The following is a 26,891-nucleotide window of genomic DNA, read 5'->3' as shown; positions in this document are numbered from 1 at the left end:
TGTTCGTTTATTGATATATTTTGTTTAAGTTTCTCTTTGAATTAAATATGTGGAACTCAACATCCGCTGCACCTTGGTCCCGTTCTTACGACAGCCGTGACAGTACTAAAGGTACAGTTTAGACCAGGGCTGTTCAATTCCAGTTCTGCAGGGCCTAAATAGGTCTGTTTTTTTTGTTTCTGCTAGTTAATTGAACTCACCTGGTGTCCCAGGTCTGAATGAGTTCCTTAATAAAGGAGAGGATACAAACCAGAAGTGTTTCAGCCCTCCAGGGCCGACATTGAACAGCCCTGGTTTAGACACTGGCAGGTGTTTTTGTCTCTGTGACCAACGTCATGTGATCCTGGGAGTAGTGTGTGCCTTTTATTGAAATTGCATGTATCTCAACAAGCCTTTTATTTCTTACACCCAGAACAACAATAACAATATCTGGAAATACTATCATTCAGTTTCAACTGCCTCTTTATTAGGAGTTCCACAACGTGATCAACATTACACCATATAACCAGATGTATGCTGTTTGACAAAAAAACTAGAAACAATTTAACAACATGTTACCACGTTACTAGAGTAATTACAGTGTCACTACAGCTGAATAAGAGAACACTGGACGAGAAGAAGTAATAAGAAAAACAGATGTTGCCAGAAGGTTCTGCTTTCTAGGTGTCTACGTTGTTTGCGGCATTCCTGATCTGACCCTCTGAGGCCGATCTGAGTAATCTCAGTTATAAGGTGATATTCTCCAAAACAATTTCTCCTCCTAAATACGTAATACCAGAGTGTGGAACTCAATCTCCTTGAGTTTCTCCATGCCAGGGTAAAATAGAGGCATTGTTCCTAGAGGTAATTTAAGCTCTCTAACAGTGGCCTCTTTCATATATGGAAACAATCTGTATCGCTACCCCCCCCCCCCCTTCCTTTTCTCTCTACAGTCTGACAACTGCGATCACCTCCGGTTGTGTTTGTGGCTAGTCGAAGACAGACCCATCCACAGAACTAACCAGCCAGACTCCTTGTCCATCAAAGCAGACACGTCCTCCAGGCGAACGGAAGAACAACAGGCTATAGCCCTCCAACCCCCAAGGACTGACGTCTCCTTGCAAGGTCAGCTTTCAACTATTCCTTTTTACTCTTGCCTCTTTACAAAATGGTGGATGAACTGAATGACTTGTCTGATGTGGATCTATCAACTGCTCAGGTGACATAAAGAAAGATTTGATTGATTGATTGGTTGGTTGATTGATACTTTAACAAACATTGCTGGAGGGGAGTTCACTTTTTCTCTCCTGAGAATGAGTAGAGTAACAGGACAATCATTCACTCACTCAATACGGTAGTCTTTATCAGATTGCACATTTATGTCCAATTGTAATGTTTAAATGAAATGTCGTGGTGTAGTGCAATTATTTTTGTACGGAAGTGCCCCAATTTTTTTTTTTTAAGTACGTCATAATTTCTCAATCAAAGTTTGTACTGACAGATGTAGCCTATTGAATATTATTACAGAATATGCATAAAATGCATCCTCCAAATGCAACGTCTGCCTATGCCGACGCACATATTGTCTCAAGAAAATGTTATATTTTGAATACCCTCAAACATCAAGTTAGGCATACTTGATTTCAATAATAATTCTTCACGTTTTACTGCTGAAATGTCCAAACTGCATCTGCATGCCAATCATTTGATCTCAATCAGTTTCAGGAGAATATGCATTTAAATCTTCTTGAAATACTCTTTTCTTGAGCAAATTATAGCAAATGGTGTGCGCTGTTGCGTTTTGGCCGCATGAGAAAAACAAATGAGACTATTCAGCTTCAACTAACCATCTTAAAATCTTGCTACAAATGAGGTGTTTTGGTGTAGGCCTAACAGTAACATTATAGGCCTACTATGCTATGCAATTATATTTGGTTCTGTTATGTAAAATACTAATTAATCATTATGTGATCTTGCAATAATTGATTCAGCTTCAGAAATAATATTTTTACCAGCTCCATGTATTCTCAAATTGAAAAAGGTGAGGGAGCATTGCTTCCTTGCTCTCCTGCAGCACTACACCCCTGATGAAATGTAACTTTAGTTTAAATATTTGTACTGTTTTTGTAAGTGTCACGCCCTGACCTTAGAGAGCCGTTTTATTTCTCTATTTGGTTAGGTCAGGGTGTGATGTGGGGTGGGCATTCTATGTTTTGTATTTCTTTGTGTTTGGCCGAGTGTGGTTCCCAATCAGAGGCAGCTGTCGTTGTCTCTGATTGGTAATCATACTTAGGTAGCCTTTTTTGCCACCTATGTTGTGGGATCTTGTTTTTGTACAGCTCTTGTAGCCTACGGAACGGTACGTTTGGGTTCATTTTGTCATTTTGTTGCTGGTTCTCATTTTAATAAATATGATGACCACAAATTACGCTGCACCTTGGTCTGCTTCAAACATCGTACTGTCACGATCGTTATGAGACGAATGAGTGGACCAAGGCGCAGCGTGGAAAAAAGACATCTTCTTTTAATGAAGAAAAACAAACACTTACTAAACGAACAAAAAACAAACGTGAAGCTAAAACGAACTAAGTGCACACATGCAACATAGAACATAGACAATTACCCACAAAACCCAAATGCCTATGGCTGCCTTAAATATGGCTCTCAATCAGAGACAATGAACCACAGCTGCCTCTAATTGAGAACCAATCTAGGCAGCCATAGACATACAAACACCTAGACAAGACACTGACCCATTAAACGTACAAAACCCCTAGACAATCCAAAAAACACATACATTCCCCATGTCACACCCTTACCTAACTAAAATAATAAAGAAAACAAAGATAACTAAGGCCAGGGCGTGACACGTACATTACAGTAAGGGATTATCTCATAGAAAGGCAACATGCCTACATTATTTTCGCAATGTCACAAGCCTGGGAAACCAAAGAGCACCTTACATATTAACTCTTGTTGCAGTCTTGTAACATATTCTATGCAAGGGACTGTAAACTCAAGCAGGAAAATAATAAGTTACAGTAGGCCTATGAATTCAAGGGGATCTGTAGGATGATGTACTGGCATTTGAAATAATTAAATAAGTGGATATCCTGGTTAAACTCTGCCATTAGAGTTATAAAAGTGTGTGTGTATTCTGGCATTGTTTCAAGTCAACATGACCTGCTGGGAGTCCCAGAGCTGCAAAGGTCAGCCATGGGGTCAAAGGTGAAGAGTGAATGTCAGGTAATGTAGGTAGCCGAAGTAGAATAACATTTTGTTAAAATTCTCTCATCGAAAACTCTATATAGAGACATCCCTTTGATTTGAGAAATTAAAGGGCTCTGTTCATATTAAGAGGAAAGGGGTTGGGAACTATCTCAATCGAATGGTCTAATTGTCAGATTATAATACTTTTACCTGTCTCGCATTGATATTTGAGTTTGAGAAAAGATATTAAAAAATCCTTATTCACGGATTATCTCTAACATGACCAGATGTTTTTCTATTAGTTCCATTCCACATAATGTAGTGTGAAGATAAGCATGAGACTTGCAAAAGAGAGGAGAAAATAGTGAAACCCTGACACTGAGTATATACTTTTAAGTGTGTTGGCACACACGGTTCCTCTTTACCTTGGTTAAAACCATTTGAACACTGAGTCACAACGAGGCTGTTCCACTTGTACCATTTAATAGAGAAGACAAAAAACAGCCAGCATGACGGCACATGCCCTGGGGAGGAAGCGGCAAGTCATGTCAAAGCTGTGTTTGAGCGTGTGTGTGTGCCAAGCCTCTCCCAAGTCAGGTGTATAAAAGCACCTGCTCCCAATATGGCTTAAACATTGACACATGGATATCTTTCAAGCAAGACATACCAAGCAACTGATTTCTAAGAAAATACACATTTTGGGCTGATTTCCTTCATCGACTCCTCTAGGACTTAAAGAAGAAGAAAATATGGTATCTGCTGTGTTTCAGATGCTGGGCGCAGCCCTAGGCATCATTGGCTGGATCGTGGTCATCGTGGTCTGTGCCCTGCCTCAATGGAAGGTCACAGCCTTCATCGGCGAGAACATCATGACACAAAACTTATTGGAGGGAATGTGGAAGGTCTGTGTGATCCAGAGTAGAGGTCAGATACAGTGTACGGTCTACGACTCCATGCTGGATCCACCCCAGCACCTCCATGCCGCTCGTGACCCCATCATCTCTATCATGATGGTGGGCATCCTGCTCGCCGTGGTCCGGGGGAAATGCACCAACTGCGTGGAGGATGAGAGGGCCAAATCCGGAATAGGCGTTGGCAAGGGTCTAGTCATCATCGCTGTCGTCCTGTGCCTCATCGCTTTTTGCTGGTCGGCCAACACCATCATCAAGGACCCCTTGCAGACAAGGTCTCAGAAGATGGAGCTGGGGGCCACGCTCTACATTGGCTGGGGGGGGGGCGCGCCCCTTATGATCATGGGAGGCGGCTTCCTCTGTGCCAACTGTTCCTGTAAAGAGGACAATTACCACACTAAGTACCCAGTTATCTACTAGTTTAATCCTATTAGTGCTAGGATTAGAGCAGGTGTAGGGTTAGGGGAGGGGTGGTATGGTTAGGTGGGGGGATTGGGGGAGGGGTGGAAGGATTGGGGAGGGCTGGTAGTATTAGGGGAGGGAGGGTTAGGAGAGGGTTGGTAGGGTTAGGGGAGGGGAGAGGAAAATAATAAAGAAGGAAAATAGATAAAAAACTATATATGGGGGATTGGAAGTGATGCAGACAATTACATTGGTAGAAGTCACAATCTATCTGCAATATTAAAGCTGATCTACCCCCTAAAAACAAATGATACAAATAAAAGTACTCAGCTGCCAGGCCCTCAGCACCCAAGGGCTATGTTTGAGGAGTGGGAAAAACTTCACGGAGAGAAGTAAGAGAAAGAAAAGGAAGATAAACTATAAAAGAAAGATAGACTATGTATATTTATACAGGTGCTGTGCAGTTTTTTAATTTATTTTATTTTTATTTATTTTAACGTTATTTTACCAGGTAAGTTGACTGAGAACACGTTCTCATTTGCAGCAACGACCTGGGGAATAGTTACAGGGGAGAGGAGGGGGATGAATGAGCCAATTGTAAACTGGGGATTATTAGGTGACCACGATGGTTTGAGGGCCAGATTGGGAATTTAGCCAGGACACCAGGGTTAACACCCCTGCTCTTACGATAAGTGCCATGGGATCTTTAATGACCTCAGAGAGTCCAACACCACTTCCAGCAGCATCTGGTCTCCCATCCAGGGCCTGACCAGCACCAACAATGCTTAGCAACAGAAGCAAGCCAGTAGTGGTATGCAGGGTGGTATGCTGCTGGCAGTTTGATCCTTACTGTCACACATAGTGATTTTGTGAGATTGTGGGATGCCTGATGAAGACCTAAGGGTCGACACGTTTTTGTAAATAAAGATCACCTGGGAGCATGAGCAGCAGTGTGCAGCGGTTTCCTGTCTGTTTTCCATGGGTTCACCTACAACTCCAGCACCTGAGGAAAGTACCTGGATGTGCATTTGTTCTTCAGCTTTCGTACATGTTTGCATGGTATCACAGCTTGGTTCGACTGCTAAATGACAAAATGCCATTGTATTTGACTTTAGCTAAAGACAGACAGTGGCACAGAAATTACATGTTATGTCAGCTAATACTCCTTCAGATGTATATTCATATAAAATATGTATAAAAGATTTCAGAATGGGTTTCTCATAACATTTTTAGCTTTATTTAACTAGGCAAGTCAGTTAAGAACAAATTCTTATTTTCAATGACAACCTAGGAACAGTGGGTTAACTGCCTTGTTCAGCAGAAGAACGACAGATTTTTACCTTGTCAGCTCGGGGATTCGATCTTGCAACTTTCCGGTTATTAGTCCAACGCTCTAACCACTAGGCTACCTGCTGCCCCATAACATTACATTGAAAGTGCATATTTCATTCATCATTTCGACTAAATATATATTTTTTTATGTATGTGTGATTCTGAAAATATACATTTCAATGGTGATAAAAGTGTAAATAAACGTTTTTGTTCAACTTCAAATTCACTGTCTCATGTTTTCTTTGACTGTACATGAGCAACAGCCTTTGATAATAATATAATATCCCTCAGCATGGCACTGGTTATTCTTAGCTCTTCAGCAACACCTCACACTAACTGTTAAACAGCCATTTTCGTTGCGAAATTACAGACTAGAAATACACTGCTCAAAAAAATAAAGGGAACACTAAAATAACACATCCTAGATCTGAATGAATGAAATATTCTTATTAAATACTTTTTTCTTTACATAGTTGAATGTGCTGACAACAAAATCACACAAAAATTATCAATGGAAATCAAATGTATCAACCCATGAAGGTCTGGATTTGGAGTCACACTCAAAATTAAAGTGGAAAACCACACTACAGGCTGATCCAACTTTGATGTAATGTTCTTAAAACAAGTCAAAATGAGGCTCAGTAGTGTGTGTGGCCTCCACGTGCCTGTATGACCTCTCTACAATGCCTGGGCATGCTCCTGATGAGGTGGCGGATGGTCTCCTGAGGCATCTCCTCCCAGACCTGGACTAAAGCATCCGCCAACTCCTGGACAGTCTGTGGTGCAACGTGGCATTGGTGGATGGAGCGAGACATGTTGTCCCAGATGTGCTCAATTGGATTCAGGTCTGGGTAACGGGCGGGCCAGTCCATAGCATCAATGCTTTCCTCTTGCAGGAACTGCTGACACACTCCAGCCACATGAGGTCTAGCATTGTCTTGCATTAGGAGGAACCCAGGGCCAACCGCACCAGCATATGGTCTCACAAGGGGTCTGAGGATCTCATCTCGGTACCTAATGGCAGTCAGGCTACCTCTGGCGAGCACACGGAGGGCTGTGCGGCCCCCCAAAGAAATGCCACCCCACACCATGACTGACCCACCACCAAACCGGTCATGCTGGAGGATGTTGCAGGCAGCAGAACGTTCTCCACGGCGTCTCCAGACTCTGTCACGTCTGTCACATGCTCAGTGTGAACCTGCTTTCATCTGTGAAGAGCACAGGGCACCAGTGGCGAATTTGCCAATCTTGGTGTTCTCTGGCAAATGCCAAATGTCCTGCACGGTGTTGGGCTGTAAGCACAACCCCCACCTGTGGACGTCGGGCCCTCATACCACCCTCATGGAGTCTGTTTCTGACCGTTTGAGCAGACACATGCACATTTGTGGCCTGCTGGAGGTCATTTTGCAGGGCTCTGGCAGTGCTCCTCCTGCTCAAAGGCGGAGGTAGCAGTCCTTTTTGCTGGGTTGTTGCCCTCCTACGGCCTCCTCCACGTCTCCTGATGTACTGGCCTGTCTCCTGGTAGTGCCTCCATGCTCTGGACACTACGCTGACAGACACAGCAAACCTTCTTGCCACAGCTCGCATTGATGTGCCATCCTGGATGAGCTGCACTACCTGAGCCACTTGTGTGGGTTGTAGACTCCGTCTCATGCTACCACTAGAGTGAAAGCACCGCCAGCATTCAAAAGTGACCAAAACATCAGCCAGGAAGCATAGGAACTGAAAAGTGGTCTGTGGTCACCACCTGCAGAACCACTCCTTTATTGGGGGTGTCTTGCTAATTGCCTATAATTTCCACCTGTTGTCTATTCCATTTGCACAACAGCATGTGAAATTTATTGTCAATCAGTGTTGCTTCCTAAGTGGACAGTTTGATTTCACAGAAGTGTGATTGACTTGGAGTTACATTGTGTTGTTTAAGTGTTCCCTTTATTTTTTTGAGCAGTGTATTAGATTACTGTTTAGTTGACAGTTTCACCCTAAAATAACATCCCAATTCCATTTTAGATACTTTATATTCCAGGTTAGCCAAGCTGAAATGTAGGCCTAAAGTTTAGTTTGCTACAGTAGCCCAGGTAAATTTAACATAAGAGAAAATGGACAACTGATTGATGGCTTGAGAAGACTGGAGGTTGAGAAACGGCTTTGCCACTTGAATGTGACTTTTACTTTAGTCTACACTTGGATTTCGAGTAAGATGACACTCACCTCTTGATCATCCTCTATTGTCCAATGGTGTCCCCTACAGGAATAAAAACATAAAACATCATCATTCTGTTACACCACACTTCATCTTGTATTTTTGTGTCCTGAATAAAGTGTAAATCAAATATTAGTGTGCAGTCATAAAAAATATGTAGTTGTAAACACCTCCAAATAACACATTTCCTAATAACCCACTCTTTTTTCAAATCCCTATTTTTAAAACTCCATAGTCAGTTTCCAAGTCATTCTTTGATAGAGTCCCATAGTAGTGATTCAGAAGGAATAGCTGTTTTGTTTCCGTGTCAAGTGGCTACATGACCTTGAAGCTGCTCTTTTCTCTTAGGTCAGCACTGCTAGAGGTCACCGGGCTTCTGTCTGTTTGTGTATAAACATTCCTCAGCAAATGGGAGCAGAGCAGGGACTTGTAGTATCATATACCTGCATCATATCTCTGTTTTTAACACATTACAAACCCCAACTCCTACAACACAACTCTATAAATACTGGTCCCTTTTGTGTGAACCATCTCTGAACTCTTTGGGAATAGCTCGACTCCTCGGGACCTGTCCGTACTCAGCTTGGAGTGTGTGATACTCAGGTTGGCGTGTGTGAGGTCAGGAACAATCAGTGGACAGTGTGTGTGTGAGGAACTATTCAGTCAAGATGGTTTCCCAGGGGATCCAGATCATGGGCATCATCATGTCGTTGATCGGCTGGTTGATGGTCATCATCGTGTGTGCCCTGCCTATGTGGAAGGTCACAGCCTTCATCGGAGCCAACATCGTCACGGCCCAAACAATCTGGGAGGGAATGTGGATGAACTGTGTTGTGCAGAGCACGGGCCAGATGCAGTGTAAGGTCTACGACTCCATGCTGGCACTACCCCAGGACCTCCAGGCCGCCAGAGCCATGATCATCATCTCCATCCTGACAGGTATCGTCGGCATCTGCTTGTCGATTGCAGGAGGTAAATGCACCAACTGCATAGCAGAAGAGGGATCCAAGTCTAGAGCCTGTATTGTGGCTGGAGTCCTCTACATCATCTCAGGCATCCTCTGCCTCATCCCAGTGTCCTGGTCAGCCAACACCATCATCAGGGATTTCTACAACCCCCTGCTGATCGAGGCCCAGAGGAGGGAGCTGGGGGCGTCTCTGTATATGGGCTGGGGTGCTGCAGCACTGCTGCTGATGGGAGGGGGGCTGCTGTGCTGGAACTGTCCCCCCAAGCAGGACCACCACTATCCGGCCAAGTTCTCTCAGGTCAGATCCACCTCCTCCGGACCCATGCAATATGTCTGAGATGTTCATGTCAGTGTCATGTTAAGATCTACTTAATCAAATTGAATTTAAATGTGGACACTAAGGACAGTTCTCATTCCAAAAACTGTGAGAGTTTTAAATCACAAAGAACTTGAATGGGTTTGTTGAGTTAAAATAATGTTACGAGTTATGTTATAACTATAATGTAAGTATTTTAGTTTTTTTTTTAACAGCTGATATTCTCTACTACTGAAGTACCCTGTTAATATCCTTTAATGTCAAATTAAATCCATGAGGTTTGCAATACTGTTAGCAATACTGTATATGCCTCCATTTTGGCACTGTCTTAACATTGTACCTGTGATTAAAACAAGTGTGTCATCATTGTAAATAAACTGTACAATATAAATATAATACGTCTGTATTATCCATTTATTTATGAAAGCGCAACAATTAATCACACAAATGTGCTTTCACTGGGTTATTAGTGAGGTGAATTGTCTTTCTGTTGCAGTAAAACTTTTTATCCAGTATCAGTACAAACACCCCTATGCTCTGCTCTGTTTGGTGTGTAAACCTTGACCTATTTAGAATAACTATTGAGATGCTTGATAACGATCAGATACATGTTGACTTGATCATAAAATAGAAAAACAATAAGAGATATGGAAAATAAGAATTTGTCTGTATACAGGCAGCCCAATTCTGATATATTTTCCACTAATTGGTCTTTTGACAAATCACATCAGATCTTTTACAGAGCTGAAAAGATTTGTCAAAAGAGCAATTAGTGGAAAAAATATCAGAATTGCTCTGTCTTTGTAAACGCAGCCTCAAAAACATCTGTAGCCTACTGTCATTGTTAGGCCTACTACATTAGGTTTCAGTTAGACCTACTGATTCGTCTATCACAGCAACAGGCCAATCCGAGCAGCACCAGACAATTGTTATCATGTGTGGTTCATCTAGACCCCATAGGTGCAGATAAGCGTTCTTCTTTTATAAACTTAACCACTGTTGTCATTTTAACACCATCTAGAAGTAGCCTACTGTACCATGCATTCAGCTTGTTTGCAAATTCTGGGCATTTGCCTCGGTGTGATTGGATGGTTTGGAGACATTATCATTTGCGCGCTTCCCATGTGGAAAGTGACCGCATTCATTGGCAACAACATTGTCACAGCACAGATAATGTGGAAAGGCCTGTGGTTGATGAACATGCATGCATGGTACTGAGTACGGGCAAATGCAGTGTAAAGTCTACAACTCCATGCTGGCACTACCTCAGGATCTACAGGCGGCCCGCGCCCTAATGGTCATCTGGTCGCTCTCAAAGCCATGCTGCTGTCTAACGTTGGGGGGAAATTCACCAACTGCATCGAGGACATGTGGTCCACAGTCTCCACAGCATTGGGAGGATTTTCATAGTCTGGGGTCCACGGGACTCATGCTTCTGGAGGGATTCTCTGTAGCCAGTGTCCACTAAGCCAGGATCGGGGACACTCCTCCAAATACAATGTGGCAAGATATGTAAAACCCTATTCGTCAAGAGCGGCCTATGTGTGAGCACATGGCAATATTTGCTTTGAACATTGACTAGCCTAATAATGTTGCTTTGGGGCTTTTGAACTAACTTTTTGTTTTAACTCCAATAATTTAAACACATTTTCCAATAAAGTTTTTAAATTGACAAATGTATTTCATTCCACCTTTTAAATGAGTGATCCCTTGCACATTGCTGTAACATTTCCAGCTGAAGCAATAGTGATGGCTGTGGAGTGGTTGGACTGTTGTAAGATAAAGGGCTTGTGTAGGATGGGCTACTCCATAGTCTGGACAGTTACTTTGAGGCAGTGTGGTAAGATTGTCCATGAAGTAGATTAAACCAAATGCCAATAACTCTTTAAATCTCCTCCAGGGTCCACTTAATCATTTATCATCCATCTCACACACGCACCCTCCCTCTCCTTTACCCCTCCTTGTTAGGGTATGTACTGAATACTGTCGTGGTTTGGTAGCCTCATACGAGGCTAGTGGTTTGGTAGCCTCATACAAGGCTAGTGGTTTGGTAGCCTCATACGGGGCTAGTGGTTTGGTAGCCTTATACGAGGCTAGTGGTTTGGTAGCCTCATACGAGGCTAGTGGTTTGGTAGCCTCATACGAGGCTAGTGGTTTGGTAGCCTCATACGAGGCTAGTGGTTTGGGGTCACCATGTTAGAACCATTTCCCCAACACAATGTGTTCAATGTATCTTAAGCATAATCTAAATGGCTTTGTGGTTAGGTGAGGGCTTTTGGGATGAAGATAAGTTCTGATGTGGTTAGGAAGTGTCACCATTACCATTTTCCCTAAATTGCAAGTTGTTGACAGTTTCTTGTAACCTGCAGATTCAGAAACGCTAAATGATCTGACCACACTTGTGGAAACAAATGACACATTGACTAACTGGTAGTGGAATGTCACTTTCATAACATGTCCTAACCCTACATCTTTTGAAATATAAATATAAAATCCAAATGTTGATACATACAGTGTCGGTAAAACCAACTTTTTATTAAGTAAATAGGCCTGCACATGTGTATTTATTTACATTTTCAAAGTCACAATGAAGGTCTGGGATTTAGCATTTTTATAGATGGGTAATGCCTTCATGGAAGTGCCAGTTTCAGTGTAGATGGTTTCAAGTTGGAAGAAGTGTAATCCCAATGAACTCCAGGTTGTTTTGAACCTGTCGCATATGAAAGAGAGCTTTCTGAAGATGACAGTATTTAGTGAAGGATTGTCACCACTTCGTCAGCTCTGTCTGTGTGTCACAAAGTATCTACAGTGTGACAGCCTGAGGAAACTGGTCTGTCCGGAACAACTCACCTTGTGGCAGGAAACCACTCCTACTGCACATTCTTCCTCCTCAGCGGGCTCCAGTTGTTTCTGATCGTCAATCAGACCTCTCACATAGCTCCAGAGATCCAGACCTAGGCAGCCAGACTTCTCTTTCTCCCACTCCGGACACAACCTTTGGTCATGGGAAGGATCGGAAAGGAGGTGTTGGGCCAGGTGCTCAGCTTCATCGGCTTTGTGGGGGTGGCAGTGACCACGGGTATCCCCATGTGGAGGGTAACCACTTACATCGGTGCCAACATTGTAACAGGACAGATTGTGTGGGACGGCCTGTGGATGAACTGCGTGATGCAGAGCACGGGACAGATGCAGTGCAAGATAAATGACTCAATGATGAGGCTAGCAACAGACCTTCAGGCAGCGAGGGCCCTGGTCATCATCTCCATCATCTTCAACTTTGTCGGCCTGATTGTCACCTTCATCGGGGGCCAGTGCACCAGCACCCTGAAGTCTGAATCCTCCAAGGGTAAAGTGACGATCCTTGGAGGCATCCTGCTGCTCATTGGTGCTCTTCTGGTCCTCATCCCCGTCTGCTGGTCGGCAGCGTTCACCATCTCAGACTTTAATAACCCTCTGACCATCGAGACCCAGAGGAGGGAGATAGGAGCCTCCATCTACATCGGCTGGGGCTCCACAGCGCTGCTCCTCATCGGGGGGATCATCCTCTGCACCTCATGCCCGCCCCAGAAGATGTATGGGTACCCAGGCTATCCTCAAGGAGCGCCCATGTACCCCTATCCAGGCCAACCAATGGTCCAGGCAGGGCCCTATGGGAGAGTTTACACCCCAGCCAGCAGACCCTACTCAGGGACAGGTTCGTATGCACCAAGCAAGCCATATGCAGCACCAATAGAATACGCTGCACCTGGACGGCCTGGACGGTATCTGTAACAAAGTGAAATGGAAAGAGGGAACGTCTCCCTGAATATTGACTGGTATTCTGGACCTTGATGTTTTCAAGCTATTGTTTTGCTTAGCTTTGCCTCTGCAGAGTTTAATTGCACCACCAAAATGTACTTATATCATGTACTTTTGTCCACATTGATATGTAGATATTATTATTGATGAGAATAACATGCAATTTATAGACATGAAAATGATTGTGTGAATGATATTCATTATGTTTACGAGTGTTTTCACTTTCACACAAGAGGAAGAATCTGTTCTTTCAAATGTTGACAATGTAAATCCTTGTCTTGACTACTATACTAGTATGCAAACATTACAACAAATAGTTTGATCATGAGAATGGATGTAGCGTAAATGTTAATGTTATTTTAGCAGCAACCTGTGTTCTCCCATTGTGCAACCGATACTGTTGTCTTGTAAATAGCTGGCTGGTCTATGACTTGTGATGTATCTGTACACAGAAAACAATACATTTTTCTGTAAATATTTTGTGCCTATATTTACCAAATATAAACACACATGTTATTATATACAATAATGTGTAGTCCTAATGTGTCTTTGTGGAAAAGTTGGGAAACAATAACTGCGATTTGAAATGTTCATGAACTATGAGCAATAATCATACCAATAATCAAAGCCTATGCATTTTCTAACTTGCGATTCATGTTTTAAAAGTTGCATTTTGAATTCAACTCTGCCTTAAATGATGAATCTAAACATCTAAGACTTAGATTCTAAGTCGTTGGGGGGGAGGGGGGGGTACGAAGCTAACATATGGAGTTGGTTTAAGATTGTCATACCATTTAGCTATTTGATTTTGAATTTCAGAACCGTTGCAGGTATAAAAAAAAATGAAAAAAATTGAATTTGGCCTTTACTACTATAGCGCATAGTAGCGCATTGAATAACACATTCATAAATGGCAAAATACATAAGGAATAAGGTTTTGAAGTGTATGTCTTATATCTAGGAGATATAAGAAAGCTCAGGAAATATCTATATATTTTTTACACATATTCAACCCCTTATTTTTGTTGACACAAAACTACCTCTACACTTCCATTAATTTGTATGGGTTACCTTCAGATGCGATCCCGTGACACTTAGTTTGTAGCCGAAACAGTTTTGACGCTAGACAGAAGATGGCACATCAGCGATTGCCGACATCAGACAAGTCCCGTGGGGCTTATAGGGGTCGTACAGCAAAACGGAGAACACCAGCGTGTTCGTGAAAGTCTCATCTTTCTATATTAGTTTGTAGGCCCAACCGTTCAGACGCTACAGACGTTTATGTGAGTGGACCAATTTTTTTCTCATGGTTTGACAAACTCCGCTGTAGCTCGGCCACTTTCCACCGCAGATGCGGACGGCCGACATAGGAGGATGTGATGTATTGAGACACAGCCCATGCAAAAAAAGATATCTCCAGCTTAAACTGACGGATTTTGATAGGGTGTGTCAATAGACTCTTAAGGATTTTAAGGGGTCAATATCTTTCAGTTACATGATGACGTGTATCTGTGTATCTCCTTTCATTTTGGAGATAGCATGGTTGCTCAAAAGCTACCTCATATCTCCTCTCTCCAAATATACAAACATCCCACTGGGCACACAATGGTTGAATCTACATCATTTCCACATCATTTCACTCAAATTATGTTCGTTGAACCAACGTGGAATAGACGTTGAATTGACGTCCGTGCTCAGTGGGATAGTTTTGAGAGTCTAGACTGTAACTCAAATAGGTTGTTTAACTAGATTGCCAACAGCTTTCTTTAAAATCAAGGTTTCTTAGATCTGTACCCGGGCTTAAAGGCAATGTTCTGTAGTGTGTTTTTAATGTATTGGTTTATTACATGAAATAAATGTGTTCAGGATCAAAACCAAGAAAACAGAGACTGAATATAGGCCTTAACTTACTTCTGGCTATGACAAATCACAATTCTGGTGGTATTAGCAACTTGATTACAGGAATCAATAGTTGCAATAAAAAATGTCATCATGAAAACGGGGAACAACAGGAGTAGCTTCGAACTTCCGGCCATGACTAATGAGAATTCAGGTGGCATTGTTGACGGTTTATCTCTCTACCCTGAAACCAGTGGGCAGACAGGCCTAACCACCCAGCCAAACGGCATTCACTACAGAGGCATTTTTTGAATGGACCAATTACTATCTCTTCTTCACAGGTCTTGTATTCGTTAGCATGTCCAAAGAGATTGAGGCGCATCTCACCGAAACCCATTGTCATTCACACATACCGACAGGGGAGGTGAAAGAATCTGGTCCGGCTTGAAAATTACCATGTCAACTGGTTTCAGGTCAGGGGGAAGGCTGTTGACTCCACCCTTTCAGGAGCAGAGAGGTCCATATAACTTCAGGGGACGTGACTTAGTGATTAGTTAACAACGATTACAACCAAGCTGTTCTGACCTGCATTGACTCTCCTCTACAGCCTCTGCCTGAGCTTCATTGATTTTACAACAAAAAACAAGAAGTCTTCAAAATGGTGTCGATGGGAAGACAGATGCTGGGCTTCGTCCTGGCTATCATTGGGTTCCTGGGGACCATTATTGTGTGTGCCCTGCCTATGTGGAAAGTCACAGCCTTCATCGGAGCCAACATCGTGACTGCTCAGGTCATATGGGAGGGCTTGTGGATGAACTGTGTGACCCAGAGCACGGGACAGATGCAGTGCAAGATCTACGACTCCCTCCTGGCCTTACCCCAGGACCTGCAGGCTGCCAGAGCTCTGAGCGTCATCGCCATCATCGCATCATGCTTCGGCATCCTCTTGGGAATTTCTGGAGGAAAGTGCACCAACTTTGTAGAGGATGAGGCTTCCAAAGCTAAAGTAGCCATTGCCAGCGGGATCATCTTCATCGTGGCTGGCGTCCTCATCCTCGTCCCTGTCTGCTGGTCAGCCAACACCATCATCAGGGATTTTTACAACCCTCTGCTGGTCGAGGCCCAGAGGAGGGAGCTGGGGGCCTCACTGTACATCGGCTGGGGCACAGCAGGGCTCCTGATTCTGGGAGGGGGGCTCCTCTGCAGCTCCTGCCCACCCAAGGAGGAGCGTGACGACTACCCAGTGAAGTACTCACAGGCAAGGTCCACAGCTACCAGCAGAGCTTACGTTTGAGCTGGAAACTGTTGAAAGAAAGACTGTAAATTATTTGATTATCTTTGGTAATCTTCTGTGAATTGAAAATATCATGCAAGTTACTGGTATTATCCAGTCTTGTTCTTTTCCATTTTCCATTTTGAAAGTGATGTGAAATCAGAACAGAGTGAATATGTGAAAACAAATTAACTGAGCTCTTCAGAATTTTGCAAGAAAAAGACAAGACAGAACTGTTGCCTATAAGAAATGACGTTACAGAGAAGTAGTACTACTCTATACGCAGTGTCGAGGGATCATCTCATGGGTCATGGGGTGATGACTGAAGTGAATTGAAGCCATTCCCATAACCCTAACTTCTCTTTTACCGTATAAGGACACTGTGCCAGAATGATAGTATTGATGTAAGAACATGGACTATATCTACATTATATATGTATAATCGACTTGTCATAACTTTGTACAGTAGATCACAGTATGTTTTGCAAAGAGCCAATATATGTTGATTGATTATGTCTAAAGAACTTAATCAATTGCAAACCTTCTTTTTTTTGTGTATAAAACATTTCCAACAAAGTACTCCCTGACGAAGGTCATGCAGCCGAAACGCGTCGGTTTAAAAAAAAACTTTGTTTCTATTGACCATGCCATACTAATAAAGGCATTTTAATTAATTATATGAAGAGTGCCTTGGTCCTCCTTTCTTTTTGATGAAAGTTTATACATTGGTGTTAACTGTCTTTTTTAAGAAATTGACTCCAAGTTACTGTGATTTCCTTTTTCTCAGCTTAAATCTTAGCTGAAAATGTCTAATAGCATATTATTTAGGTGAAATTACCTACTGACAATCCTCCCTCACTGTCTTCTGTTTGAAATACACCAAAACTGGGACTTTACATCCCATTGATTCGAGTAAGAAAGTGAGGAAAGTATTTAACCCTGTCACATAATCCTGAGAACACTGATTTCTTCTAAAGATTTGAAATAGATTTCCCCCATTATTAGAAAGACTCACTGAGACATTTACTTTGAAGACTGGCAGTGACAGATTGCAAGAATGCACAGATGAACCAGTTACACAACTTAAGCCAGGTTAGATAAGAAAAAATGATTGTCTGTGACACAAGCTCTGCTATTTAAACTGGCTTCCTCTCAGAACCAGCTATGTAGAGATGATGTGCAGAGATTGGCCAAAATGTATAGGCCTACTGGATATTTTCATAATTTATTGTTATTTAGATTGGAAAAACTGGTAGAACCTGGTTTGTTTTCATTGTTCATTCATTGTTGAATAGACAATTGTCACTACTTTCTCGAACAAGAAGCATTAAGAACAGTATCACCTTACCACCCCTTAAACTACATCGTAATTCCTTGTGCCAAGTATACCAAAACATGTCTCGTTACATCTTCATCTTGTGACGCTGTTTACATACATTACATAATGCTTAAGTTAACGGTGCACATTATAGAAATATGTTGTATGAGTTTAAACAGATCAGATTATCTCTCGCCCCCAGCCCCACCTCTCTTTTCTGTGCATTGGCGTGCCAATGCAATGTGAACGTCTCCAAATCGGTTGGGGCATACTGCATGCTCTGGAATCTGGTGACCTCTCTAACCCAGTGAAAGTGAAGCTTGGCATAGGTGTGTCAGGAAAGCTAAACAAATCACTGTTGATTTTTAGTTGAGAATGTGTAAACTAAGAAGGTATGATGAGTTCACAAAAACACACAGTGCGAGAAGGGTACTTTATAGGGCTTAGTGCTCCCCTCCTCTGTTTTCTTCTCTGTCCTCCCATGACTATTTATAAATTTATTTCAGCACTATTTGCCATCTATTGCTAACAAAGTCAAATGAATCACATTGAAAGTTAATTTTGCTGTTTGAGCTTTCAAGCTGGTGAGTTTTCAAGCACATGCCTACATCCTCGTTCCTCATAGGATGTTTGAACAATAAAAGCTTTGTAAACTGATCTACCATATCCAAAAAGGAGAATAAAATGAAACTCCCACCTTTATTGTCCACACACAACAATGTATCCTGTAAGGCTGGTATTATTTGGCTGGCTCTCAGTTTCTTAAAGCTGGACCAGCTAGTAACACTCTTCTTTCTCGTTTTCAAATGCACCAAAACACCTGATTGCCTTCCGGTATTAACTTGGAGACACAAGTTAGTCAATGAGTAGAGAGAGACAGAAGGACACTGCATTCAGAATGTGTTCCATGGGCATTCAGATGCTGGGCAGTGCCCTGGCCTTGATCGTCTGTGTAGGGAACGACCATTGTCGGCGGCATGCCCATGTGGAGGGTCATAGACTTCATCTGAAAAAACGATGTCACCTCGCAAACCATCTGTGAGGGCATCTGGATGAGCTGTGTGGTCCAGAGCATGGGCCAGATGCAGTTTAAGGTATATGACTCCATGATGTCCCTCAGCTTCGACCTGCAGGTTGCTAGAGTGCTGGTCGTGGTGGACATCGTGTTGGGAATTGCTGGCCTCTTCATGGCGTTTGTCGGGGGAAAGTGCACCAACTTTCTGTTGGAGGAGGTGGCCAAGGCACGGGCGACGGTGGCGGTAGGGGTGGTGCTCATCATCAGTGGGATCCTGTGTCTCATCCCTGTATCCTCAACAGCCAGTCTCATCATCCAGGACTTTTACAACCGACTCCTGGTGAATGCTCAGCGGAGAGAGCTGGTGGGCTGGGATCCTGCTACTCCTGGGAGGGGGACTCCTCTGTGATAACTGCCACCCCAAGGAGGACGACAAAGTCCCCTCTATGAAATATATACTGGCCAAGTCGTCAGGAAGTTACAGCAAACCGGCAGGTTCTGTGGCATGTTCCTCCACCCCAACAAAGACCGACATTTAATATGAAGGTTCATGGGACAAACTGGTCTGCATGAAAATGTTGTTTCTCTATCTTTTCAAAAGGTATTGGTGGTATAAGGTACATGGACGGACAGTGGAATATAAAGGAAAAGGTACCAATGGAAAGATGTTGTATGCAAAAAAACTGTACTATGAAGGAAATTATGCACTTAACTTTTTGATTGATTAGCCAGGGAAACACTTCACTCTTAGAAAAAAGGGTTCCAAAAGGATTCTTCAGCTGCCCCATAGGGGAACCCTTTTCGGTTATCTCTTTGGAAAGGATTCTGTATAGAACTCAAAACGGTTCTACCTGGAACGCAAATGGTTCTTCAAAGGGTTCTCCAATGGGGACAGCCAAACAGCTATATTTTTCCAAGAGTGTATGAGTGTATTAATATGCTACTGTTTAGATATACACTGAACAAAAATATAAACATAACATGTAAAGTGCTGGTCCCATGGTTCATGAGAGGAAATAAAAGATCCCTTACCTTTCTCCAATTTTGTGCACAAATTTGTTTACATGAGCATTTTAGTGAGCATTTTATCCTTTGTCAAGATAATCCATCCACCTGACAGGTGTGGCATATCAAAAAGCTGATTAAACAGCATGATCATTACACAGGTGCACCCTGTGCAGTGGACAATAAAAGGCCACTCTAAAATGTGCAATTTTGTCACACAACACAATGGCACAGATGTCTCAAGTTTTGAGGCAGAATGCAATTGGCATGCTGACAGCAGGAATGTTCACCAGAGCTGTTGGCAGAGAATTGAATGTTCATTTTTCTACCATAAGCCACCTCCAATGTCATTTCAGAGAATTTGTCAGTACATCCAACCGGCCTCACAACCACAGACCACATGTAACCACGCCAGCCCAGGTCCTCCAGATCCGACTTCTTCACCTGCGTGAAACAAATTCTGATTGGCTGGATTAGGGCCTTATTAATTTATTTAAATTGACTGATTTCCTTAACTGTAATTCAGAAAAATCATAGAAATTGTTGCAAGTTGCGATTATATTTTTGTTCAGTATATGTAAATGTTATTTGTTTCTCGAAGTCCTGGCAAGTTGATTATACACTGTTGCAAATTATATTAGTCAGCAACTTTTTTACTGTTCTATGTTCTCTGTTTTATTACAATAAACTATCTTTTCATATTTCAGGTGAGTGTTTGTGAATTCAGTACTCCCACTGATGTCCTTGTTTTCACGAAATGCATTCATCATGATCATAAAATGTTCTCTGTAAGGTTAAAATAGAAGACTGGTAAAAACCTGTTTGACAGGAACTAGTGTCAGAGAATTCCACCCATGCTTCAAACTCAATGACCGTTTCAATGTGTTTTTCGACCATCTCTACAATTACATGTCCCTCCATCAAATAGGCCCTACACTGATGACACACTACTGCTATCTAGTGGTATATACAGTGCCTTCAGAAAGTATTCAGACCCCTTGACTTCTTCCACATTTTATTCTAAAATTGATTAAATGAAGAAAAAAACTCCCCAGCAATCTACACACAATACTCCATAATGACAAAGCAAAAATAGGTTTTCGATTTTTTGCAAATTTACTAAAAATAAAACACTGAAATACCCTATTTACATAAGTATTCAGGATGCTCAGTTGCATCCTGTTTCAATTTATCATCCTTGAGTCCACCAGTGGTAAATTCAATTGATTGGACATGATCTGGAAAGGCAAACACCTGTCTATATAAGGTCCCACAGTTGACAGTGCATGTCAGAGCAAAAACCAAGCCATGAGGTTGAAGGAATTGTCCGTAAAGCTCCGAGACAGGATTGTGTCGAGGCACAGATCTGGGGAAGGGTACCAAAAAATGTCTGCAGCATTGAAGGTCCCCAAGAACACAGTGGCCCCCATCATTCTTAAATGGAAGACATTTGGAACTTCCAAGACTATTCCTAGAGCTGGCCGCCCGGCCAAACTGAGCAATCGGTGGAGAAGGGACTTAGTTAGGGAGGTGACCAAGAACCCTATGGTCATTCTGACAGAGCTCTGGAGTTCCTCTGTGGAGATGGGAGAACCTTCCAGAAGAACAACCATCTCTGCAGCACTCCACCAATCAGGTCTTTATGGTAGAGTGACCAGACGGAAGCCACTCCTCAGTAAAAAGCATATGACAGCCCACTTGGAGTTTGCCAAAAGACAACTAAAGACTCTCAGACCATGAGAAACAAGATTCTCTGGTCTGATGAAACCAAGATTGAACTATTTGGCCTGAATGACAAGCATCACTTCTAGAGGAAACCTGGCACCATCCCTACGGTGAAGCATGGTGGTGGCAGCATCATGCTGTGGGATGTTTTGCGCCTGCAGGGAGTGGGAGACTAGTCAGGATTGAGGGAAAGATGTATGGAGCAAAGTACAGAGAGATCCTTGATGAAAACCTCCTCCAGAGCGCACAGGACCTCAGACTGGGGTGAAGGTTCACCTTCCATCAGGACAACAACCCTAAGCACAAAGCCAAGACAACGCAGGAGTGGCTTCAGGACAAGTCTCCTTGAGTGGCTCAGCTGGAGCCCAGACTTGAACCTGATCAAATATCTCTGGAGAGACCTGAAAATAGCTGTGCAGCAACGCTCCACATCCAACCTGACAGAGCTTGAGAGGATCAGCAGAGACGAATGGGAGAAACTCTCCAAGTACAGGTGGTCCAAGCTTGTAGCATCATACCCAGAACACTCAAGGCTGTAATTGCTGCCAAAGGTGCTTCAACAAAGTACTAAGTAAAGGGTCTGAATTCTTATGCAAATGTATATTTCAGTAAAAAAAATTATAAACATTTCTAAAATCCTGTTTTTGCTTTGTCATTATGGGGTATTGTGTGTATATTGACTAGGGAAAAAAACAATATAATCAATTTTAGAATAAGGCTGTAACCTAACAAAATGTGGAAAAAGTCAAGCGGTCTGAATACTTTCTGAAGGCACTGTACATAATGTATGTTTCCCACTGTGTCCTGTAGTGTGCCTGTTAGGAAGTAGGGTGGACAATATCCAACCTAGAACCAAACAACACATTGCATAGGCCTTCCTATCAGTCAAACGGACCATACTTATACCTTTTAAGGTGCGTAAACCGCAGTGGATGGACATTTGGTTAAGGGAATTCATTGACTTATTGACTATGGAATGAGCGGCATCTGCCCTCCAAGACTATGACAATGACCCAGAGGGTCTCTGGAACACTAGAATAACATGTGTAAACCATAAAGCATAGCCTAGTATATCAACTGTGTATTTGTTTCTGAACTATACCCCCCCTCTTGCCAGGTCCCAGAGGATACCTAGCTTGTTGTGGCAGGGATCAATGGGTGTCCTCCCCCTTCTATTGTTTATTGTCATGTTTGGATGTTGGTTGTCTGTCCCATGTAGCTCAGTTGCACTTGCAACACCAGGGTTGTGGGTTCAATTCCCACGGGGGACAAGTACGAAAATGTATGCACTCACTACTGTAAGTCACTCTGGATAAGAATGACACACAATGTAAGAAAACATCTCACTGTGTTGTTGTCTTTGTAAATGGAAAATAAAAAAGTATAAATAGAAGAAAAACATTTGTGGAAATTGCTAGTCTGTAATCACAGAGATAAAAGAGCAAACAGACATTTTGAGCATATTGTTAAAACATATTTTTTCTCTTTGTTTCATCCCCAGTTCTGCACAAGCTGTAACGCCCCCCATGGCTGTGGAGGAGCTGGGCATCACCCTGTCCATGGTGGGCCTGGCAGGCACCATCCTGATCTGCGCCTTGCCCATGTGGAAGGTTACAGCGTTCATCGGCACCCACCTGGTGGTCATGCAGGTGTTCTGGGAGGGCCTGTGGATGACCTGTGTGTCTGAAACCACAGGACAGATGCAGTGTAAAATCTATGATGCTCTTCTAGACCTGTCTCCTGACCTCCAGGCGGCCAGGGGCCTCATCGTCATCAGCATGGTACTGGGATGCCTGGCATTCCTCGTCTTCCTTCTGGGGGCTAGGTGTACCAACTGCCTGAGCCATCCCAAGTTCAAAGCCAGCATGGTGCAGGCCGCAGGGGTCACCTTTGCCCTGGCTGGGTTAAGCATCATAGTGGCTGTGTCCTGGACGGCCCAGTCAATCATTAGGGACTTCTATAACCCGCGGGTCCCTGAGGTGCTGAAGAAAGAGATGGGGGCGGCCATCTATGTGGGCTGGGTGACCTCTGGGTTCCTGTTCTGTGGAGGAGGGGTGTTGTGTACCAGCTGTCCTCCAAGGGGGAGAGAGGGCAGGCATGGTTCCAGCAGTAGGTACACCCTGGCTAGGATGCCCACTCACACTCACAGCAGCTACGCCATAAAGAACTATGTGTGAGAGGGGAGTGCTTTATTTGCCTTTTAACTTCAGGCAAATAGTGTTGGCAGGTGTTGGCACTATGAAGAGACATGTCACAGCAAGTTTTTCCATGACAACATTGTTATTTTGTACATTGAATGTCCATGTCTGGTCATTCGGTGTATTGTCTGACTTTCATAGATTTAGAATTGCCCTGGAACTATTTGATAGCTTGGTGGAAGTTTAAAAAAAATAAGATCATGTTAATTGATTCTTGTTACAAAATAGTCTGACTTAGGTAATTGTAGCTATTCAAATGTTCACTCTATCACCATGAAATATGTTTACTGAGGAAATATCGTTATTGAAATATAATCACTGAAAATCAATAGGCTACTAATATTGACAGTACAACTACGTCAACTGAATGAACCTGATTGTTTTTATATCCCTGTATTGTAATTCACATACTTTCATTTTTCCCATCCTATTCAACTGTGGTTACTACTTATCGTGTGTTTTTGTAACAATGTTAATCACAGTTAATTTTATGATTATAGATTATGCTAAGAGAATAGAGGCAGTACTTTAGTGGGCAACAAATCATATTCTTTGAATGGTTTGCGATTTGAACTTAATAAAATAAACATTTTGATTAGAAATGACTTTTGTTGCATCTTTTATTTATCTTATTGAAAAAGTGTATCAAAACTCATTAGAAGGGAGAACATTGAACATTCAGAATGAAGTATGAAAGATGCTGTATTTGGGGAGGCACACAAGGCTTATTTAACAATAACATTTTCCTATAAGACCACAGAGTCAGAGGCTGAAATCAACAAAGCACACAGTGTCATCTTTGTTTTAGCGACTGAGTGGCAAAACTGAAAAAGAGGGATTGTTGTGAAACCATGTCACAATAAACAGAAGGAATCCCCTTTATTCCCCAGTTGTAGAGCAGGACTGCTGCCCCACGCCCTTTTCTTTTCAGAAATCTGTGAGGACCGGTTTCACATCCCACAGGCTAGACTCACACACAGGCACGCATGCACACACACAGGCACACAGACTGTGCCTGCAGCTGGTCAAGCCCTGCTTCCTGTGAGGAGCTAAGCTCAGCTCAGTCATGAAGAGGCAGTTGGAGCTAGCAGCGTTGGGCCTGGGCATTACAGGCTGGCCGTGCGCCATCCTTACCCGCTGCCTGCCCCTGTGGAAAGTCAGCGGTACTCTGGACTACTCCACAGCCACGCTGTCGGCATACTGAGACGGGGTGTGGCTGGAATGGGACCACTGGGACCTCAACCACGACGGTAGCCTCCACTGCTCCTTCTACCAGTCTTTGTTATCTCTCTCTGGAAACATCTGAACATAGAGAGGCTTGATCATGGCTTGTATAGGTGCTGTGGTCATCAGTATCATTGGAGAGGTTTGGTTTCCAAAGAGGAATCATGTGAAAGTTGCCTCCGGTGTGGTGTTTGGGGTCTGTTTGTCCCTGTAGCCTGGACCTGCCACCACACTAACGAGCCACTGGAGGGCGCTGTGGTGCTGAGGAGAGACTGGGGAGCTGCCCTGTACATAGGATGGATCTCCTCCTCTCTAATGGTAGTAGGGGGAGGGTTTCTCAGTACTAGATTACCCACGTTCCAGCAGCAGGAGTCAGAAAGAGGGGGTTATACTCCAGGTTATCCTGTGGCAGTGAAGGGGCCAACCAGCCAGCCCCCTGGATACTATCCACAGCACTGAATTTAGACACAGCCAGTATGCTCAGGCAACAACACAGCCTTCATGAGAAGATGCAATCAGGTATGAATAGACCTCTAGGTACTATAGTCAATGTTAGAAGTCATGCTTCCACTGCAATGAAGCACTTTGAAAGATGTTGAAGAATTTAGGATAGAGGTTAAGGAGTAGCACTAACCATGGAGAGTAAATTGCGCTTTCAACTGTAATAATTGGGTCTGAAATGTTGTCAATTTGCTTAATTTCTGTATTGGTGGTGAAGGTTTACCATTAAAGTGTTACAGTGGCTTCAGAAAGTATTCACACCCCTTGACCTTTTCCACATTTTGCTGTGGTACAGCCTGAATTTAAAATGGATTAAATTGAGATTTTATGTCACTGGCCTACACACAATACCCCATAATATCAAAGTGGAATTATGTTTTTAGAAATTTTTACCAATGAATATAAATGTAAAAGCTGAAATGTCTTCAGTCAATACGTATTCAGTAAACATTTGCTTAACAAGTCACATAAGTTGCATGGACTGGCTCTGTGTGCAATAATAGTGTTTAACATTACTTTTGAATGACTACCTCATCTCTGCACCCCACACATACAATTATCTGTAAGGTCCCTCAGTCGAGCAGTGAATTTCAAACACAGATTCAACCACAAAGATCAAGGAGGTTTTCCACTGCCTTGCAAAGAAAGGCACCGATTGGTAGATGGGTATAAAAAAGCAGATATTGAATATCCCTTTAAGCTTGGTGAAGTTATTTACTACACATTGGATGATGTATCAATACACCCAGTCACTACAAAGATACAGGTGTCCTTCCTAACTCAGTTGCCCGAGAGGAAGGAAACCACTCAGGGATTTCACTGAGGCCAATGGTGACTTTAAGTTACAGTGTTTAAAGGCTGTAATAAGAGAAAACTGAGGATGGATCAACAACATTTAGTTACTCCACAATACTAACCTAAATGACCAAGTGAAAAGAAGGAAGCTTGTAGAGAATAAAAATATTCCAAAACATGCATCCTGATTGCAATAAGGCACTAAAGTAAAAGTGCGAAAAATGTGTCAAAGAAATTGACTTTATGCCCTGAATACAAAGCATTATGTTTGGTGCAAATCCAACACAACACATCACTGATTACCCCTCTTCATATTTTCAAACATGGAGGTGGCTGCATCATGTAATGGGCATATTTGTCATCGGCAAAGAGTAGGGAGTTTTTTTGTGGATAAAGAAACACTCACAGCTGTAATCGCTACCAAAGGTGATTCTAACATATTGATATATTTCGGTATTTGGAGCGGCAGATAGTGTTGGGCCAGTAACCGAAAGGTTGCTACATCAAATCCCCGAGCTAACAAGGTACAAATCTGTCGTTCTGCCCCTGAACAAGGCAGTTAACCCACTGTTCCTAGGCCGTCATTGTAAATAAGAATGTGTTCTTAACTGACTTTCCTAGTTAAATAAAGGATAAATAAAAGATTTAATACATTTGCAAACATTTCTAAAAACATGTCATTATGGGGTATTGTGTGTAGATGGGTGAGAAGATTTTTGTTTGGGACAAAATGTGGAATAAGTCAAAGTATGAATACATTCTGAAGGCACTGTATCTTACAATAATGGTATAAACTTGGGATAAAATGTAATATCTACTGTATTGTCATAGGGCTATTGATACCATTTTTGTAGAGACTATGCCATAGTAATCACAAAAT

General features: G+C 42.7%; 3 protein-coding genes and 2 pseudogenes across 3 annotated transcripts; all 5 read left to right on the top strand.

The window, feature by feature from the left end:
• The first annotated feature begins 943 nt into the window (after positions 1 to 943).
• On the top strand, positions 944 to 24,093 carry LOC129822609 (claudin-4-like). Its single transcript, XM_055880977.1, has 2 exons — positions 944 to 1,104; positions 22,795 to 24,093. Exon 2 carries the CDS (start codon positions 22,820 to 22,822, stop codon positions 23,468 to 23,470), a length of 651 nt encoding a protein of 216 aa, XP_055736952.1. The 5' UTR covers positions 944 to 1,104; positions 22,795 to 22,819; the 3' UTR covers positions 23,471 to 24,093.
• Positions 3,903 to 9,431, top strand: LOC129822615 (claudin-4-like). The gene is made up of 3 exons (XM_055880982.1): positions 3,903 to 4,390; positions 4,937 to 4,941; positions 8,701 to 9,431. Exons 1-3 carry the CDS (start codon positions 3,939 to 3,941, stop codon positions 9,339 to 9,341), a joined length of 1,098 nt encoding a protein of 365 aa, XP_055736957.1. The 5' UTR covers positions 3,903 to 3,938; the 3' UTR covers positions 9,342 to 9,431.
• LOC129822616 (claudin-4-like) lies at positions 12,247 to 16,909 on the top strand. The gene is made up of 2 exons (XM_055880983.1): positions 12,247 to 12,953; positions 15,841 to 16,909. The coding sequence occupies exons 1-2, from the start codon at positions 12,324 to 12,326 to the stop codon at positions 16,249 to 16,251; spliced, it is 1,041 nt and encodes a 346-aa protein (XP_055736958.1). The 5' UTR covers positions 12,247 to 12,323; the 3' UTR covers positions 16,252 to 16,909.
• Positions 18,447 to 19,102, top strand: LOC129822506 (claudin-4-like; annotated as a pseudogene).
• Positions 24,094 to 24,394: 301 nt separating the features above from the next.
• Positions 24,395 to 26,828, top strand: LOC129822608 (claudin-4-like; annotated as a pseudogene).
• Positions 26,829 to 26,891: the final 63 nt, after the last annotated feature.

Source organism: Salvelinus fontinalis, chromosome 24, assembly GCF_029448725.1.
Source record: "Salvelinus fontinalis isolate EN_2023a chromosome 24, ASM2944872v1, whole genome shotgun sequence".
NCBI classification, from domain to species: Eukaryota; Metazoa; Chordata; class Actinopteri; order Salmoniformes; family Salmonidae; genus Salvelinus; species Salvelinus fontinalis.
Note: the sequence above shows the minus strand (reverse complement) of the source record. Positions and strands in the feature narration are given on the sequence as shown.